Raw genomic sequence first — 20,074 nt, 5'->3', positions numbered from 1 at the left:
TCTACGACTTAAGACTCTACGACCGCTACAACTTCTATTGTAGATCCCGCATAATAAGCTCCCTGTTCCTAATATTTGTTCTATTATGCGCAGGCCTTTAGGATGAAATCACACGGTGCGAAAAAGGACTGCGGAATAGCCTCATTGAAGCAACCAATCAGCGCTATTTGGAATATATAATTTCATGGATGCATCTACTAAAGTTTCTGAACGTAGACCAGACGCGGTGGAGCGGATCTCGTGTACGCATGAGAGATTTGCACTCGCTCTCTCGTGGTTGCGTGTATTACGTGCGTGCGTGCATGCGTGAGTGCGGTCCTGCAAACGTAATGGTGATTGGTGAGCAGTAGGTTGAAAATGGCCGTGTATGCGGACAGCTTCGCCGTCGAGATTACCGATCTCCGCGAAAAATAGACTCCTATATGGATCGCGACGGAACGCAATCTGCACTCGCGTGTGTATTTGCTATTCAGTGTCATCGCTCCAGCCTTCTGTTTCTCTCCCATGAACAGATTTCGTGAAACAAGACGCGCAGTCGATCAACTAGCGGCTACATTCCGGTGGATTTCGCAGTGGCAGAACGCGGGGAAGAGGAGGAGGAGAAGAAGGCGATCGTCGTGTCCAAGATTTCAATACTAGACCATCCTGTCACCGATCGCAGGTAAGCGACAGAGTGGCATGATCGCTTGGGCGAGCGCTCGCCCAAGAGAAACGTCCTCAAAAGTTTCTCGTAAATGACGGACGACCGCTTATCCGTCCTGAAGTTGCACGCGGGTCACACGTATTCACTACCATGTTCACTGTACCATCTGACCGTCGTCGCCGTCTCGCCTGAAGTAAGCGCGACACGGCGCTTTTCTCCTCTCCCCGTTCACGTGGAATAGCTGTCTCAAGATTTGTAATCGTGGACATTGGCTTGACCGATAGCTTGACACATATAGATGTCCGTGTCTATTACCTTTCTCCATAATGAAAACAAATAGAAATAGAAAGAAAGAAAGGAAAGCAATAGGCGTGAACGTCGACACGTCAAGTCAATGCCAGTGGAATTACATATTTTGGACAGCACTGTTCTAAATGCACCTTCCTGCACTTTCTATACGCGTGGAATGAAGTCATCCGCGCATATCATGATCAGCAGCAGGGGGAGAGGGAGAGTATCGCAGGTAGGCAATGCGGAAAAAGAGAGAGAGAGAGAGAGAGAGAGAGAAGGCGCACCCGCGAAACAGTTTAGCCTCCACGAAACGGACACAAGCGTGAAACGCGACGTTGTCCTACGCGATCCCGAATATCGTCGTCGTCGCCGACGACGACGACTATCTCTCGGTCGCTCACGCGTGAACGGCCGTGCGTCGCCCGATTGAGCTCGATTTTCCATGCGCGGTGTGTCGGGGCGTGTTCGTGCGAGAGGAGCTCTAACCACTTTTCCGAGACGGACGACGCGTGGACACGGGGAAGAGACGGATCTCTGCCAGCCAGGATTTCCGAAAAATCAGATTTCCGTACGACTGTACTCCTGTCACGTCGGCCACATCGGCAACGGTACGGACGTGACCTAAGGTCGCTTGTCAAAATTGTGTCAATCCGCGTGACCGAGCGTCAACACCTGTCGACCACTCATTCTCTCTCTCTCTCTCTCTCTCTCATTTTTCCATCATTTTTTCACGATTTCTTATTATCCCTCACGTTTCCGCGAGATATACACGGTCGAGGGCGGCTATCGATTAAGGCCTCTACAAAGATCCAATTTATGCCCGTTTCTACCCCAATGTAGATTAACTTTAATCTTCAACTTTTAACTATTCATCTTTTTCTAATTCTTAGAACTAGATAAAGACGAAGAGTTTATTGAACCAAGATTAAAATTAAACTACATTGGTAGAAACGGGCATTAATGTTGATCAAAAGTGAGCCGAAATGTTTATAATTGAGTACAATTGATAATTATAGATTTTAATTGCGTCCCACTAACTGCGCCTGACTCTCGTTTGCCTGGCATACTCTTTTTATTTAACTTTTTAAATTTCAGAATGTCTTAAGAGTGAATTGCATTGCTTGAAACGTTGACAATTAACGATGTATACACGGGAATAAGCCGCAAACCGCGTAGCTTCTTTAAGCAACAATTTAACACTGAAACAATGTAATACTTTTCTATAATTTATATTTTTATACCGAGTGTCTTTTATTGTTTGTCTCGTCAGATGAGAATCAACGCTCGATATATCAACAACTTAAAAACATTTCGACGATCATAGTAAGTTATGAAAAAAAGTTCGATTGTTATTCTATTATAATTATATAACGATTCGATAAATTGCTGTACAGTGTAGGAAGTACAACCTGTTACCAGGAAGTGCAATGACATCGTTGTCACATCACTACGCCTAGCTGACTAATTATAATTTAAGTAAGAGCAATGATAAGAATCCGAAATTGGATCGAAACGTTTACGATTGTGATTGAAATTATTCTAAATAAGTTAAATTTCACATTGACATCCTGTGTTGGCTCTAATCCGCATTATTTTATTGTATTAATACTGAAACGTAGTAAAAACAAATAATCACTACTTTCCAGCGTGAAATTTCTATTAGGGAGGGGGGAGACGATCGTTTCGCGTGCCATGCTAAAAAGGATTATATCGCGAGGCGGGGACTCGCCGCGATACGCAACGGTAATTCCGATTAACGCCTAATCGAATTTGCCGTCGCGCCCGCGAGCCCACCGGACGTTTTGCAAGTCCCGCTGCCCACACGCAGGATGCTTCCGCGAGTAGGGCATCACTTTGCAATCGCCGTTTGCGTTCGCCTTTGGCTCTCCCGTTGGCTTCTTTCTTCCTTCCCTTTGAAAGAAAACTCCGTAGAAGCGTGTGTGTTGGCGTTCCGTTTGTTGCGAAAATCCAGCCTTCAAAAATGTCTTCTATCTGAAAATTAAAGGGCCACGAACTAAATTCTATAAAGCCTGAGACACAATTGAAAAACACAGGCAACAGGGACTGTGTTTATCAGAATTCACGGCTTCTGATAAGCCTAATGCACAATTGAAAAACACAAGTGATAGGAGAACAATGAATATGGTTTCAACTTGAAACCGGATATACCAAAATACCATGGTTTCTGATAAGTTGAAATTTTTTATTCTCAGTTTCTATTACCTGTGTTTTTTAATCATATCTTAGGCTATAGATTCAAATCTATTATCCCCTGTTGCCTTTTCAATTGCGTCTTAGGCTTAATTCTTAATGACAGTGTCGTTATCGTTATATTATCGTTGCGCAGATTTTTTTATCATACATTTTATTTATAAAACAATAACGTTAAGAGCACTATCGTTTTTAAGTTACAGAATGTAATTGCAAAAATCGCAGAGAAGGGCATTCGCCGGGAATTCGAATGTTCAACGGACGTCTCATTGTTAATTGTTTGGGAGCGTTAACTACGAATTCCTTGATAATACTGACTGCAGATAGCAGTTTTTTTCTTTTTTGAGCTTATCAACGATATCTGTGTTCTCTAACGTCTCTTATCTTTTGCCTCTGTAATTTCTTTGTACATCCACGTAATACGTTTCATGCTTGATTCTTTTTAAAGAGCACCTAACACACGGCACGCATTAAGATTTTATACACGCGATACATAATTTCTGGTTTCAAGCCAACTTTAAGATGAACATCTTGTATAATGAGATATTCTGCTGACTTCGCCTTAGTTTTCTCTGTGTAATGAATTTCTGTGTTATTCGCTACCATTGAAATATATTAGGAAGAAGTATATATTAGTATTATTTATGTACATCACAGCAAAGCCAAAAAAAAAAAGATGTTTTCTCTTCGACTTCGGTTTTTAACAAACCGAGCGTTAACAAAACGAATTGATAGAATTGCTAGTATAATAATTGATAATAAATAATAAATTATTCTTTTGTTTCAGAGCTTGATTCGACATTTCCTGCGTGTCTTAATTATTGGAGATTATCAGCAATGGGTCGCATTGTTTTTCTCTGTGCCCACAGTAATTTGAGCACAACGATAATCGATTAGGAAGTGCGGCTTAGATTTTACAAAGATGCGGGAGTGGTGTGGCACGGTCCCCTGGTATCCAGCAGGGATCTAAAGAAAGTAACACCTGCGCTTGAAGAACTTATCTTATATAATTCAATAGATATTATAATAATGCGGAGACTACGTAAAGTGACATTGTTTTACCACACATTGCAGTGCTACGAAATGGTTACTGAGCTCTTTTGAGCACCAACTAGAATTATATTTTACAAATTTAATACACAGTTGTTAATGATTACACTTTGTACAGCGGAGAGTATTGTTAAGGGTTTTCAGTGTGTTCAAATTGCAATAGTAGTCCGAGTACACGTGTGAATATATCGAGATCTATCAAAATGTCGTTCTTGTCGAATCTAAAGAAAGCCTTCCACTTTGGTGGCAATGATGCGAAAAAGAAGAAGTTGTATAATAACATCAAGATGGACTGCAATCCGGAAGAGTTTTGGGAAATGGTGGGTGAACTGGGAGATGGTGCGTTTGGTAAAGTTTATAAGGTAATGTAGCATTTTAAGGAATTCCAGGATATCAAGTCTACTTGTTCTATTAACGTTCTCTTTAAACAATTGTTACTCCAGGCACAACACAAGCAGTCCAACCATCTTGCCGCTGCAAAAATGTGTGCATTGGAGGGAGAGGATGATCTTAGTGATTTTATGATCGAGATAGACATTTTGTCAGAATGCAAGCATCCGAATATCGTTGAATTACACGAGGCTTATTTTATTGAGGGAAAATTATGGGTATATTTTTTATACTTCTATACTATATGCTTCTATTATGCGGCCTTGACCATAAGTATAAAGCACACATCACAAAGTGCCGTAAATGTTTTATATCTACGAAAAATATAAATTTAAAAAAATTAATATTTTATTAGTTTTTTCGTTGGCTTCTATTAGCCTTTCCCAAGAAAATGCAATAAATTAAGGATGCTTTATATTTATGATTAATACTGTAATTATTTGTAGCAAGAGCTTTTTTATAAATAAAAATTACTTTTGTGACGCAATTAAATGATTATTTTGTAAAAAGAGCAAAGAAAAGAAAAAATTTTTTTGTAGATGTTAATTGAATATTGTGACGGCGGTGCTGTGGATTCCATAATGGTCGAGTTGGAAAAGGCACTAACAGAATTGCAAATAGCATACATCTGCCAACACATGACTAAAGGTCTTGCCTTCCTTCACAAATCCAAAGTCGTTCACAGGGATTTAAAGGCGGGAAATGTCTTACTGACTATGGCAGGAGGTGTTAAAATAGGTAATTATCTATTTAATTGCAATTATTTCTAAAATTAAATTAAACTGTTTATTTAAAAATATGCTTTAGTAATATCTTTGCTGTTATTTAAATACATATGACAAAGGATTCTATCTTTAATTATAGCTGATTTTGGCGTATCTGCAAAGAACAAGCATACTCTGCAGAAACATGATACATTTATTGGAACTCCTTACTGGATGGCACCCGAGGTTGTCTTATGCGAAACGTTTAGGGACAATCCTTATGATTTTAAAGTAGGTGTTCGTAAATATAAAAATCTATATTTAATTGCTTTGACTTGATGATATATGATGTAACATATGAAGGTTATATGTGAACTCGACTGTTTAGGTGGACATTTGGTCTCTTGGTATAACTCTTATAGAGTTTGCACAAATGGAACCACCGAATCACGAAATGTCACCGATGCGAGTGCTACTTAAAATACAGAAAGGTGATCCGCCGAAACTGGATCAGCCCGGGAAATGGAGTAAGGAATTTAATGATTTTATTGCTAAAGCACTTATAAAGGACCCAACCTCACGACCCACAGCTGACGATTTGTTAAAGCATCCGTTTATAAGCCGAAATTTAGATCCAAAGCCTATCAGGGACTTGTTACTTGAATATAAGGCGGATGTTGTTGAAGAAGAGCTGGTAGATGAGGAAGCGGAGGTAGGTTTTATTTTCTACCTTGTATTCCATCTTACATTCTTTATGTACATGTTAATTATGCAAATCATACGGAATAAAGAAAAAATAAAATTTATAAAACTGTAACTAACAGATATATGAATCCTTCTATTAAAAAAACATGCAATATACATATTCTTTGCATGAGATTTACAAATTTAATACATGCTTTTATAAAGAATAAATATTTTTTAACATAGCGTTTTTATTACATTAATTTATACTGTAGTCACATTTATAGTGTAGTTAATAATGTGAAACACTTTCAATCTTATCTTATTTAAATAAATTTACTCTAGTGCACACAAGAGAAATTATATTTTAATATAATAACACGTGATAAGTACTTATTTTATAATTCAGATAGTTATGCACAGAGCTTTTGATAATGCAGAATTAACATGTATTACACATTGTTACATGCTTCCGTTATTATAGAAGGCCAAAAAAACGAAAAAACACAGAGAACAATATCAGCGAATTGGTAAGCTGCTTCTATGTGAAGCATACATGTCTTACCCTTGTCTATGTAAAATGAAGGAATGTAAATTATTAGAAAAATGTTGTTCAGATGTTGTATCAGTTAGAACCTGACCATTGGTCCTGACAAATGTCCCTGAAAAATTACAAATGCATTAAAACATTAGTTTATTTCAAGTTGTCAATTCTTAAATAAGATGTGACTGTTCGCATTTATATAAGATTACGTATGATGCGTGATTATTTCACTTAAATATTACAATAGTGCATGCATTTAAAATTATATCTGTTGCCAATTTCGCTTTTCTTTTTAATTGTAAAGAATGAATTATTAAACATGTAGAATGGTATCAATAGTAGAATATTCTATTTATAAAATATGTTGTGGTCATGAGATAAATGTGTTGTGATAATTTTGTTACTTTGGCTGTGCATGCGGTTCTCCTGGCCCTCGCCAGCCTCATTATCCCAATGCGCGTCAGGTTAGTAGTTTGCGCCACTGCATTCCGTGCGCTAACAGAATCATTTAATCCTGAGTTATATAATATATGAACTTAAAAAAGCTACATACGCTACTGTACTAAGAAAAATGTTATAAAGTGATCCATATAATATAATATCAGCTGTTTTTTCGGAAATTAAATTCTCCTTTGATATTTTGAAAGTGTGCTGGAGGTTTTTATAGGATGAATGGAATGCTGTTGTCGAAGATCTACAGACTTATATAATAACAAGAGTCGATTTGTGAGAAAAAAAAGTATGCAAAATTATCTCTTTCAGAGTTTAAATGTCTTATTCTTCTTTCTTTCTTCTACAAAAAACTGTAAAATCTCAAAAAAGAAATTTTATTACTTATCCCTAATAATTTTCCGAAAAAATAATTTATAAAATTTACATGGATCACCACATAATTATATGCATGAGATAACATTTTTTTTTTTTTCATAATTTCATATTCTTTCTATTGAAACAGTAAACTGCAAATTTACGATTGTAATCTGCAAACTTTGCCATTAATATTTCTATCTATGTATCTGGTTACTTAATATCATGGCATTTGTAATGGAAATCGGATGATTCTCAATCGAAAGAGATTTTTATCTATATTTTTTTACTTCTTTATATTCGCATTTAATGTACATATATGTTAATATTTCAGGAGCAGCGCACATCTCAGCTTCCTCTGGAACTGGATCAAATCACAGATGACTCCGCATCTACGCGCCTTGATGCTGATGTTAAGAGTGAGTATTACAAAATTAATATGTATATAACGTTCTAAAATGTAATAATACTTGTCTCTGTTTTCCAGTCCCCGAAAAAGAAAACCTCGTGGCATTGCCTGCACCAGTGAAGAAAGAGGAGAGCCACAAACGAGAAATCAATCGGGATGGTGAGAAAGAGGACAAAAATAAGAGATTGCGTAAGGCTGAGTCTAAAGAGAATATACAGCCGCCTCCTGTCGAGAAGAAGCAGGTACTTGATATAATTAATTAGCACATTAATTAATAGATCATCGATTGCGTAACGGATGAATGTTTGTTAATAGCATGTATGTATAATTATTTACGCAGGCACCTAAGCCACCAAGTGAAACAAATGAGCGCAGATTATCTCGAGATAAAGGTCCAGCGCCTCCGCCACCACCCATGCGTCAAGATAGTGAAGAGAAAAAGAAGAAAGACGAGGAGAGAGAGAACATTCCGAAAGCCGTCGAGAAAGTCGCAAACCTGCCAGATAAACAGAAACTTACGGAAGACAAACCGCATATTAATAAATTGTCGCAAAATGAAAAGACAGCGGATCAACGGATGACAAATGTTAAAGAGCAAAAGAATTTAGAAGATCAGACGCAAAATGAATTCGATAGTTCCGAGAAGACAAAGAAAGTAGAAAGTGAGGGTAAATTATTCGATAATATAAAAAAATTCGAAAATCAGCAGAAGTTAATAAACAATAAATCGAGTTCCGTCTCGAAGAAACTGGGCGTAAATGAGAAACGCAAGTCAGCACCCGTGAAGCCAGAGATGATCGAAGATTTATCAAAGATAATATATAAACAATCATCATTTGAAGATAAAAGCAGGTAAGCATTTTTCATTTACTTTTTAATGGTTAGAGTTTAGTTATAAATTAAATAAATTTAACTTAGAACACTGATTTAAAAAAAAATTCTTTATTGTAAAACAATATTTTTATTTTTATAGAATGAAAAATAAGCTGTCGTCCGTTGATGACGTAATGAACTATGAATTACAATCTCGAGAAAAGGAGGTTTACAAGAGTTTGGAAGAGAAGCGGAAGTCTGTTGGGGAGAAATTGAACGCTGTATTAGAGAAGCAATTATCCATGGACTCTAAGAAAAGAATAAGCGACGGTTCTATGGAAACATTGAAGCACATATCCGTCGCGTCGACGCGCCTATCGGAAAAGAATAACGTTAAAGCTAATTCTACGGAAGATATCAAGACGCAGTTTGGCGTAACGAAGACTGAGAGTTCCGTGAAAAGTCGCAGCGCAGGATCGTCCAGAAATGATTCTCTGGAAAGCTTTTCAGACGAGTTAAGACACGCAAAGACAGATAGTAGTAAGACAGATTACAATCAGGAGGACGTAGCGAGTGATGATAAGGGCTTAGAGAAACAGGATTCAGGAATTAACGTTTCGGTGATTACGTCGACACCGCTCAGAAGCAGAAGTGGTTCGAGGAGAAGCAGTGGAGACAATATAGTCGTTATTACTGGTAAAATTTAGATAGTATTATCTTAGACTAATCTTTACTTATTCTTTGCTTATATTACATCAGGATATTTACCTAGAAAAATCTAAAATTTTCAAATAATTTTTTTTATCCTTGAAAATCAGGGCTTTCATGGAATTTGTCGATACTTAAGAAAATTTTTTGGAAGTTTTCTTTTAAATTTAAATTTCTATCTCTTTCTGAAAGCGTATTATTTCTTTGATTATTTTTTCTTGTTAATGCAAAATATCGACAAACGGTTAGTTAATAATTATGGCATCCATGTATATTTTTATGTATTACGTACGTTTTCATAAAAATATTCAAATAACGGTAAAAAAGACAATATTCAACACAGAAAAGAGTAGTTCACTGATACTATATTTTAGTGAATCTTTCCTATACTATTTTATAGGTTTTGCGGATCCAATTGTAGAAAATTATAGTCTCGTGGAATCCTTATCTTCTCTTAATTTTCAGTATATAATTTGTTTGCGCTAATTGCGCTCTAATTTATTTGAAAGTTGCACTAAAAATTCTCTATTCTTATCTGAAATTTTTAATAAAAATACTTAGAAAGTTCGTGAATTCTCAGGATATTTTTTTACAAAATTTCAGTAAATACTGTACACATTGCAGGAAAAGCTCAACCTGAGCAAGAAGTACGCTTAAATACATCGACCGTCCATATTACTACTGACTCGCCGGATATGTCAAACAGTCTAGCAAGTAACATAAGCCAAGTAACTGTTGTAACAACGCATCCGCCAGTATTGGTGGACGCGCCCTCGACGGCAGCCACGACAACGACGCCTCTTCCGCGTCGCACCTCGCCGACATCGGAAGTCGTTATCGTTGCCAACGAGATGAACAAGACTCAAGTGAACGATAATTCTGTCGACGACGACGCGTTTCCTAGTTTGGATAGTCTGGAATACACGCCGCAGGAACAGCCTATCGTACTTACTGACGTATCTAAGAGAATCGGCAAGAAATTAGATGAGTCAGAAGTAGTTATAGTGAGCCCCATCGTGGACGAATTGCAGGATACCAGTCATGTCTCGGTGGTCACCGTCGGCGAGGATAAGGAACAAGTGAAAGACTCGTCGATATCCAAAAAGCACAACGTCATTCGTACCGGCTCGTCTCATAGCGATTTGAGTTCGAATGAAAGATTGAGCTTAAGAAGCGACAGCGGGGATGAGAGCGGCAAGGTGATAATTGCTAGTACGACCATCGAGTCTCCGGATATAGACGATTACGAAAGAAACGTGAAGAAACTAAACGGATTAATCAAGAACGAAATGCCACATCACGCCGATGATAGAATCGTGAAGACGGTCAGACCGAAAGAGATCAATGTTAAAAGTTTCAATAAGGAGAAACGAATTTCTCCGGACAGTTTCGAGGGTTCTCGTTCCCAGAGCGATTCTAGTTCCATAAGATCGCACACGCCGAGTAAGAGCATCGATCGTTCTGATGCCGAGTCTATTTCGACGACAATCAGTCAGGATAGTAGGGAATCGAATAAGGAAAACCGTTTGAATCAACCTCAACATACGGAGGTGGACGAGGAGGTCATCCTACGTCGAAAACCTGATTACAATCGTGAGATATCCCGGCCAACTAGAACGAAGGAAGACATACAAATGATGAACCTGAAGAAAAAGACGAGAAAGCGCACAAGGAAGTTCGAAATTGACGGCGTCATGATGACGACGACGACCTCAAGGGTGATATACGGCGATGACGAGAATGGCAAGGTGTATGACGATCAGATATTCAGGAAGCAGGAACTGCGGGAATTGAAGATGCTGCAGAAGATGGAGCAGAAACAATATCAAGATCTGTCTCAAAAAGCTCAATTCAATAAGGACCAACAGGAGAAACGATTCGAGCAAGAACGACAAATTTTAGAACGGAATGCCGAAGCGGATTTAGAGGCGCTCGCCCGACAACAGAGACAGCAAATCGAACGCGCCGAAGCACAGCAAGAGGTCGATTTGCGATTGTCGTCCAAGAAGATTCGAAGCGAACAGGAGAGAGAACTCAAACAATTCCGAGAGAACTTGAAACAAGAATTAAGATTGCTCAAGCAAGAAATAGACTTGATGCCAAAGGACAAGCGGAAGAGCACGTTTAAAATACGGAAGGAGAAGCTTGAAGCAGAACACGAGGAACGGGAAAAACTTTTCTTGGAGAAGCTCAACGAGAGTCACGAAATGTCGCTAAGAAGATTGTCCGATAGCCATCGTGAGAAGATCGCGTTAATGGAGCGACAGTTCTTGCAGCAGAAGCAGCAACTGATGCGCGGTAGAGAGGCGGCGATCTGGGAGCAGGAGGAACGGCAGATACATGAGCGGCAGCAGCTACTCAAGAAACAGCTCAAGGACATCTTCTTCCTGCAAAGACATCAGATGCTCATACGGCACGAAAAGGAGCTGGAGCAGATGAAGAGGATGAATCAGAGGAAGGAGGAAGAGTTGATCAAGCGACAAACAGTGGAACGTAGAAACTTGCCGAAAAGAATTCGCAACGAGATGAAGGCGCGCGAAATGATGTTCCGAGAATCTATGAGAATCTCGATGTCGTCCGTGCTCGCGCCAGATCCCGATGCCGAGCGCGAGAAGCTGAAAAAGTTTCAGGAGAACGAAAAGAAGAGGTACAGAGCGGAACAGCAAAGATTCGAATTAAAGCATTCCAGACAACTCGAAGAAGTGAGGGCCCAGAGCGATGCCACGATCAAGGAATTGGAACAGTTACAGAACGAGAAGCGAAAGATGTTGATGGAGCATGAGACGCTGAAGTTGAAGGAACAAGAAGAGGCCTACGGAAGAGAAATTCGTGAGTGGAAGGCACTACTTAAGCCTCGAAAGCAGGTAATTATGTTAATCTTGAATAATGTCATCTTAAAGTTATCTTCGTCTTATCGATGTATTTCTTGGATGCAAAAATCTTTGATCTTTGCGGCCTAATAGTATAATGCCTTTTAATTCTTTATTGGTTTAGCAATGTGCTTCACTTTCAAAATTACGTTTGTACTTTTGCGCATTCTGTAACAGTGTGAGAATTTAGATCGATTCAAAAAGTCGGCGCAAACTGACGCAGAGAAATTTGTGAGCGGAAAGCATAACGCGGGGCTGGAATATGTAAACTCGATCATTTTTTGTAACAGAGACGTCCGCTTTTGCATTCAGCTTGCGTCGCTTTGCGCTGAGCTTAATTTGCATGACTAATCATTAATGAAACGAAGTCGCTGTAAGTCAAGATGAAAAGTTACAAAAATTAACAAGAACGCAGCGGGAAGGAAATACGACGCGAATTCGCAATTAAAGTAACTTAAACGCGCGAAGTACTTGAAAACTAAGTCTTGACACAAATCTGAAATAAAGTCTTGATGTACCTGTTATAGAAGATAGAAGCTGATCTGGCGGCTGAAATGGAAGCATTGGAAAAACGCTACCAAGACTATTTACCTTCTTCTGGTCTTAGTGGTCTCTCTTTTTCCCCTTTTGACTATTCTAAAACCGTGATTTCCGACACTTGGAGGAGATCACCACGCTTGCCACGCTTACCACATTCCACTCCCACTTCCCCGTCTTTCACCATACCTAGAGTGTCGCTGAAGATGAGCGGTTCGGATTCGGGTACCTTTGTGTCGAACGGCACGTTCTCACGAAGTTACTCCAAGCCAGACCTAGTGCCGTTCTCTCGTAGATAGTGTCTGTCCAAATTATCTGCAACGTTTCATGTCACATTTAATTTGAGGAAGTTTTACATATACACGCGTACGTAATGTATGTCTACTACGTTAATCTTTCTCCGTATGCGATGACAGAAGAACATTTTCCAAACAGTATATATAAATTTGGTAGACGATTTTGATAAATGTATCAGAATACATTACGATCTTTTGCATTATTTTTCATTTTCTTGCGAATGTAAGACTTCCTTGCTTACATGGCACCTTCTTGATCATAAATAACGCAATAATCTTCTCTGCTTTACTCACTAGAGCTTTAGTGCTAACGAAATAACTTTAGAATTTAATATTTATATCGATTATTGCATACATATATATATATATGTATGTATGTATTTGTGTAGATATGTAGATTGTGTTGTATATTTTTGTGCAATTATTCAAGGAATCGCTAACATAACTCAGAAAAAGAGATAAACTATATTTATATATATAAAACTATATTTTTGTACAAAATTTATGGGACATGTGTGGTGGAAATCATATCATGTGGTGCAATGAATTAATTTATTTTTTATGAATAATTAATTCCAAGACTAAGGAAAGTATGCACGGATCGGATAAGATTTTCACATGCTTCCCGAGGCCTATGTAATATTTAATAAGTTCTGTTGTATAGGATATACATAATATATGTGTGTTAATGTTCCCTGTTTACTCTCACTTCCACTTAATTACATAATTTTCTGTTTATTTGTAGTTGATAAAAAACAAAATCGATAAACAGAAGAAGCAGAAAAGCTCTGCTAATTAATATGTGTAAAGTTCTATAATTTTATAATATACAAAATTCAATTAAAATTATTAAGGGAGAACATCTTTTTAAATAACGTAGCTAAAAAGATTATATAACTCATAATACATGTATTCTTAAGATTGTGTGTGTTTAAAAGAGTTTCATCTCTGTATTTGTTTCATCCATATATTTTGATGTGATTGTATCGTAAATTATGTTGCTTTATTATGAGAGCTTAATCGGTTAAATTTGGAAATAACAGGGTAATGTGGTTATCATGGGCTATTAGAGTTAGCAGAATAACTTATAAAACACGGTTTCCTTGAAGGGTTTCATAACTATGGTCGTTCAACAGCATAGACACTCAATTTGTATTACAGTCCTTATTTAAATGTAAACCTCATAAAAAGATCCTAATAGAGTTAGAAAGAGATTCCACAAGTTCAAAGCCATGTACAAAATAGCCACAAGGTTAGTCCACAATATTGTTGTAAAATAACGTCGGTCCACGATTTCAGACGTCTATACACATTCTGTAAATATAAAATCTTATACACGCATTCCCTTGTTTCAAACGCTACTATATATTTTTTTTTACATATCACGAGATTTTTTAATCTATATTTTGTCAATCATTTTGTATGTTTTGTAAAAAAGAATAGAATTTTTTAATATCTCTTTCTCATATTACAGAAACTTGAGGAACAGTTCGCGTTACAATTAGAGGAGCAGGAAGCGATTTACGGACCTAGCGCGATACCACTGTGCTTACCAGCCGATCTTCCTGATCTAACACACCACACGACTGAGTCTACACGTAGCTCGTTGTCTTCCGTGAGCGAGGGCTGAAGACGTTTGAAGATACGAAAGAACTTGTATAATCCGCGTGATCACGTATCCGAGCGTCTTTAACTGAAATGCATGGGACGATCAGTGTATCTTTCCTATCGTCACCCTAATTTGTATTTGTATATATCGCGATAATTCGTTTTGGAACTGAATATTAAATAATTTTTATCTAGATGCGGCTGTTGTTTGTATGTATGAATAATTGAGTCACCGGGAACAATGGCGATAAAACGTGTTTCCAAATTTTTCCATGTCGCATTTATAATTCTTGAATAACGTTGGGATCAGTGTCGCGATGTCTTGAATAAAATATTCAATTGAGAATTATCGAAATGTAGAACGTGCTGATCTTTGACGACGAAATATAGAGCTTCCGAATTTCAAGAAGGGGACATTCACGAATTTATTATTGCGGGAACCAGTTCACGATTAGAAATATATTGTCTAAAATATATCTGTACAGAAATTGTTATGTAATTTATATATTACGATAACGACATTCATTGGTAAATTGAAATTAATCCGCCCATGCTTGATCTTGGAATGTTACTGCAATGCGAAAGACATGCATTGATATTTCTTTGATCATAAAAAGTGAAAATGTAATGAACTTTTCGGGCGCATTATGTACATTATATCGCATTCCCGCAAGAAAAGTGACATAAATAAAAAAAATATACAAAATTGTTGAAGAAAGAGGAAAGAAAAAATTGCGTTTTTTACAATTAATTATTTCTTACAGTATTAGACATAAATAAATTTAGAATTAATCACAAATTGCTTGTTTTAAATTTTCTTCAAATACGTTCCAAAGAAAAATGATAATTTATAACAGAGATAGTTTTTAGAAATATCACATCATAACAAAATTAGTACATACATTAGTTCTACATTAGAATATTTCTATGAAATTTTAAAATAATGTTTCAGATGATAGTATTTTATTAAAATAATACATGTTTAAATATAAGATGATAAGAATTAGAAAAAAAAAGTAATTCAACTGAGAAAGAGACTCACCTAAAGATAAGAGAGATGTGTATGTTTAAAATGATATATATATATATATATGCTTTTTCTTTAATATTAAAACAAATGTCATTTTTTTATTCATTTTGTAACATTTAATATTAAATTGTATGTTATTTTGGAAAATCATATGAATTATCATCTTTCTAATTAAACGTCACGGATTTGAACGAGTGTTCACTTTCCATGCAAAATTGCAATTTGTCATAAGCAATAGACAAACCATTTTTTTTAAGTCGCGTGCTTTCATCGTTCTGCATTAAAAATTATATTTTTTCTAAGTAAGCATAAAACATTTTTAACACATATTACTTTAACAAAATATTATAATTTGAAATATTTTAAAATTTCATAGAAATATTGTAACAATGTAGAAATAATGTAAATATGAATCTTGTTACAGTATTGTTATCTTTAAGAACTATCTCTTTTTGAATTGTTATTTTTCTTTGGAAAATATTTGAGTTTAATTTGTATATCTTTTTTTATTGTAGGCCGACGTATTTAGAACACAATCCGCACATAATACAAAATTCGAAAAATATCGATTTTTGTTACTTTCCTCTGCGAGAATGCGATATATTCCCATACAGCATAGATCCTTTCAGTAATGTCGTAGCAGCATTGCAATGTTCCAGTAATATTGCAATAACATTGCAAACGTTGTAGCAATATTGCTGCAAGCTTCTATGCTGTATGAATGTATTATATAAATGTTAACTCCGTTAGCGCGTCGGTGCAATTAGTAATAGGAAGAATAGTTGTGTATGTATGTTTATAGACAGTATGTAATGATTTTACGGCTATACGCAATTTACACAGGCACGGATCGAATGTATATTTTCTATATTTTAAAAAATCATATCGTATACCAATCAATTTAATTCACAATTGAGTGAACGGAGAGTTGAATAGAAAAAAGTGACCACAAACCAGTGGTTTTTTCAGCCCGTTTTTAGTTCTACGATTTTGAAACTGAAATGTGTGAATCTGACTGACAAATTCGTGCCTTAAAGCGTATGGGCTGACACTTTATTGAACTTTGACCCCCATATCTCTTAAACCAATTCTAGCCTTAACTTGAAATTTTTTTATGATTGATGTCTCATCATAAGATATCATTTGGCACAATTTAATTCTAAAATTGTGGGACCAAAAACGGACGATTTTCGCGGTCAATGCTCTTTGTAATGTTTGTTACGTGTAATTATACGATGGCGGTAGCGGCAAGATAATGCAAATCACCGGATTTATTTTAAACGATCACGATTTCTCGAGGTATTATGTATACATAGAATCGTTGAATGTACATGGTAAAAGTTCATGTAATAATGTTAAGCTGTAGTCACCATGTTCGGTTATAGTTACGTTATTTATAACAAAAAGAAGTTTATAGCAGCAACGCGAGTATTCTACTTCAGACGAAAATTTTAGTAAATACCCGATAAACTCGGATTACTTTGTTCCTTGGATCTCCCAATTTTTTTTCTAGTACAGAAACGATATATGATACATACGCTTAATATCACAAGTTAAACTCATACAACTCATTAGCTTAAAATCGTATAAGATAAAACAAGATCATTTGAATAGTTAACAGAAAATTTTGAAATTGTATAAAAGATTGAGGTCGCTTAGTGTATTCAAACACACAAAACATGCACTATCGCAATAGTGTCTATTTTGTATGTTTGAATAAATTATACGACCTGAATCTTTTATACAACTTTAAACTTTCTTTTAACTTATCCAAATTACCCCGCTTTATTCTAATTGCGGTAATGATTATTATATTCTCACATTTAACGATTGCACAATATGTCATTATCTATTTCAATTCCACAATTCTTCGAAACACACGGATAAATGCATATTTAAACACATTCTCGAAAATGATAAACTGTATTTATTTCTATATAAAGCTAAAAAAAAGCTACCCCTTTTATAAAGACACTTTGCACTGATAGTGAATACGATGCTGCTACTTACGGATAGGATATGATAATTACACGTGATTATATTATGAGAAACAAAGTAATCTAGTTTTACATTATACTAAAAATCAAAGGATAACACCAAATATATATACATTGTACGTTTGCATGGCTGTGCGGCCTGATATATGTGTGACGTCCTAGAGAATCTCTCTTACAATGCGATACAATGCATACTTAAAACGAGCATGCGTGGCTAATGCAAGCTGTAGATAAAGAGTACTTGTAAAAAAACACCTCTTATTGTAAATTAATCTCGCTATGAAGTTGATTAGTTTTTCAATATATATATGCGGAATGTCTTAGATTCACCGAATGTTTCTCAACAAATTCTTTGTGCATGATCGTTTCAAAGTTTTTTTTTATATCAATAAATACCAAAACGAACTACCTATGAAGATACATGGCCGAAGGAAAATGCGGCAAAGACGAGACATCCTGCATATATATATATATATAAAATTTTCGAATAATTATATATATATATTATATATAATATAAAATTATTCAAAAAGTTTTGTGTACATAGAATTCTGATAAACTGTTTAAATATTAAGGACCTGTAATCTAGTATAAATATCATGTTACAATGATTCATTGAAAAGCAGGTTTTTTCCTCCAATAAAACTACCGTGCATATCTTTTATATCACAAAATTAATTTTGTAGAATATTTGTATCGTATATTATTTCTACATCGCCGTTCAATCATTAAACGATTTTATCTATATTAAAAAAACCATTGACGCTCCTTTATATATTATGAATATGAATGTAAATTATTCATCATGTTAATTTACTTGTAATTGTTAGTATTTGTTGAAAATACATGAATTTCGAAAGTGTGCGCTTTTATATCTCAACCTATATTTACCGCGTTTACCAGAATACGCTTTCTGATAGGTTGAAATCTGTTATTCCCTGTTCTTATTGTCTGTAATTTTCATTGTTTCCGATTTAAGACTTGATCAATGCTCACTTCCGGAATAAAGCTCTTTTCTTAACCAATAAGAAGAAAGAATTTTACGAATTGACCAATCAAAGAATTCTTCAAAGCATTTATAGCGTAAAGCTGGTTCTACATTAAAGTATATTTTTTTTACGAGCTGCTCAAACTGGCTGTTTCAGCGACAAAAAGAATCACGTGATCAAAATTGACGAATGATATTCGTCCTTTAGTCGCATCGCAGCGTCGCAAGGATTGCGGTCCAATCACCGTCAAGTTAGCTCGACTCTGATTGGATCGCAACATTTGCGACACGCTTGCGATGCAACTAATATAGAACCAGCTTTACTTGCGACGTATTGCGCTGTTGCGCATCTCTCTGCGTTTCACCTTATATTATTCTTCCGGTTGATGATACTGCGTTGAACTGTTGTCGGTGAGTTTGGCGGATATCAATCGCGCGGAATCTAGCTGAAATGAAAAGAAACGAATTGATATTTTATGTAAATGAAAATCTGTCAAGTCGTTATTTACGCATCCCGACCTTATTTTCCACGCATATGGAAAGTCGATCGACTTTAACATGTATTATCGGATATAACCTGACATCACGTTGCAAAGCGACTTCCGTTTGAGTCTTGTGTATATATAAACCGTTATTAAGATCAATACTGCACGTATTAGTTTTGCGAATAAATTTAAAGTCGATATTATGATGACTATTTTGTATTTTATGATCAATTTTCGTTGCAGAGTCTACGAGGATGAAGTACAATCGTCTGGTATCTTCCTCGCGCAGGAAGAACAGAAAGAGGCACTTCACAGCGCCTTCTCACATTAGACGACGGCTCATGTCCGCGCCACTATCCAAGGAATTACGACAAAAGTACAATGTACGATCGATGCCGATCCGCAAAGATGACGAAGTACAGGTGAGTCTATTGTTGCTCCAAAATTCAATCTGCGGACTTCTCCCTGGTTCTATAATGAGTCGGTAGTTGGTAATCTTAGGACGGTATTCATAGTCCGTTCTTATTTTAAGACCGTCTCAAGTAATGTTTTAATGCTAATACACATACAGCTCTCTGATTGATTGATAGCATCTTAAAACTACTTAAAACAGTCATGTCATAAATATAAAAATCGATTATGAATACTGGCTTTAGAAGCTGCTAGTCAACTCTACCGATTCACTGATTTTGACCAATTCTGATTCACCAACTATCCTTCGGACTTGTTTCAGATTCACCGACTCATTATAGAAACAATGGCTGCGTTCAGCAGAACGTTCGTTTTGCAACTGTTGGAAGTTTCCTTCGCGCTGATTGGATCATACTTTTAGATTTAGAAGAATGGTCCTATCTCAGCAGACAATCATAAAACGGTTGCAAAACTGTTGAGTCTGCTGAATGCAGCTAATGTCTCTCTCATGTGGTTGTATATTTATAATTACTATGCTCGCAATAGTATCATACTAATATCATTTTCGATTGGGGTGCACTGGCTGCACTCAGTGTCA

At 36.3% G+C, this 20,074-nt stretch overlaps 2 protein-coding genes across 5 annotated transcripts in view; both read left to right on the top strand.

Moving 5' to 3' along the window:
* Positions 1-242: 242 nt before the first annotated feature.
* On the top strand, positions 243-15,281 carry Slik (Sterile20-like kinase). 4 transcript variants are annotated; one of them, XM_018455861.1, is made up of 12 exons: positions 243-661; positions 3,933-4,557; positions 4,639-4,803; positions 5,125-5,323; positions 5,450-5,580; positions 5,678-6,001; positions 7,659-7,743; positions 7,812-7,975; positions 8,074-8,585; positions 8,707-9,242; positions 9,879-12,118; positions 14,432-15,281. In XM_018455861.1, the coding sequence occupies exons 2-12, from the start codon at positions 4,399-4,401 to the stop codon at positions 14,585-14,587; spliced, it is 4,671 nt and encodes a 1,556-aa protein (XP_018311363.1). In that variant the 5' UTR covers positions 243-661; positions 3,933-4,398; the 3' UTR covers positions 14,588-15,281. The 4 variants fall into 4 exon arrangements, with proteins under 4 accessions (XP_018311363.1, XP_018311361.1, XP_018311362.1 ...); XM_018455859.1 differs by lacking the exon at positions 14,432-15,281 and adding an exon at positions 12,652-13,221; XM_018455860.1 differs by lacking the exons at positions 243-661; positions 14,432-15,281 and adding exons at positions 1,527-1,542; positions 12,652-13,221.
* Positions 15,282-18,912: 3,631 nt separating this feature from the next.
* RpL26 (ribosomal protein L26) overlaps positions 18,913-20,074 on the top strand; it is a 3,107-nt gene continuing 1,945 nt past the window's right edge. The window contains exons 1-2 of the mRNA XM_018455871.1: positions 18,913-18,991; positions 19,309-19,487. Coding sequence (XP_018311373.1) covers positions 19,320-19,487 — 168 coding nt within the window. The 5' untranslated portion in view covers positions 18,913-18,991; positions 19,309-19,319. The remainder of the gene's footprint in view (positions 18,992-19,308; positions 19,488-20,074) is intronic.

This window comes from Mycetomoellerius zeteki, unplaced genomic scaffold (assembly GCF_001594055.1).
Source record: "Mycetomoellerius zeteki isolate Tzet28-1 unplaced genomic scaffold, Tzet1.0 scaffold517, whole genome shotgun sequence".
Lineage (NCBI taxonomy): Eukaryota > Metazoa > Arthropoda > Insecta > Hymenoptera > Formicidae > Mycetomoellerius > Mycetomoellerius zeteki.
Note: the sequence above shows the minus strand (reverse complement) of the source record. Positions and strands in the feature narration are given on the sequence as shown.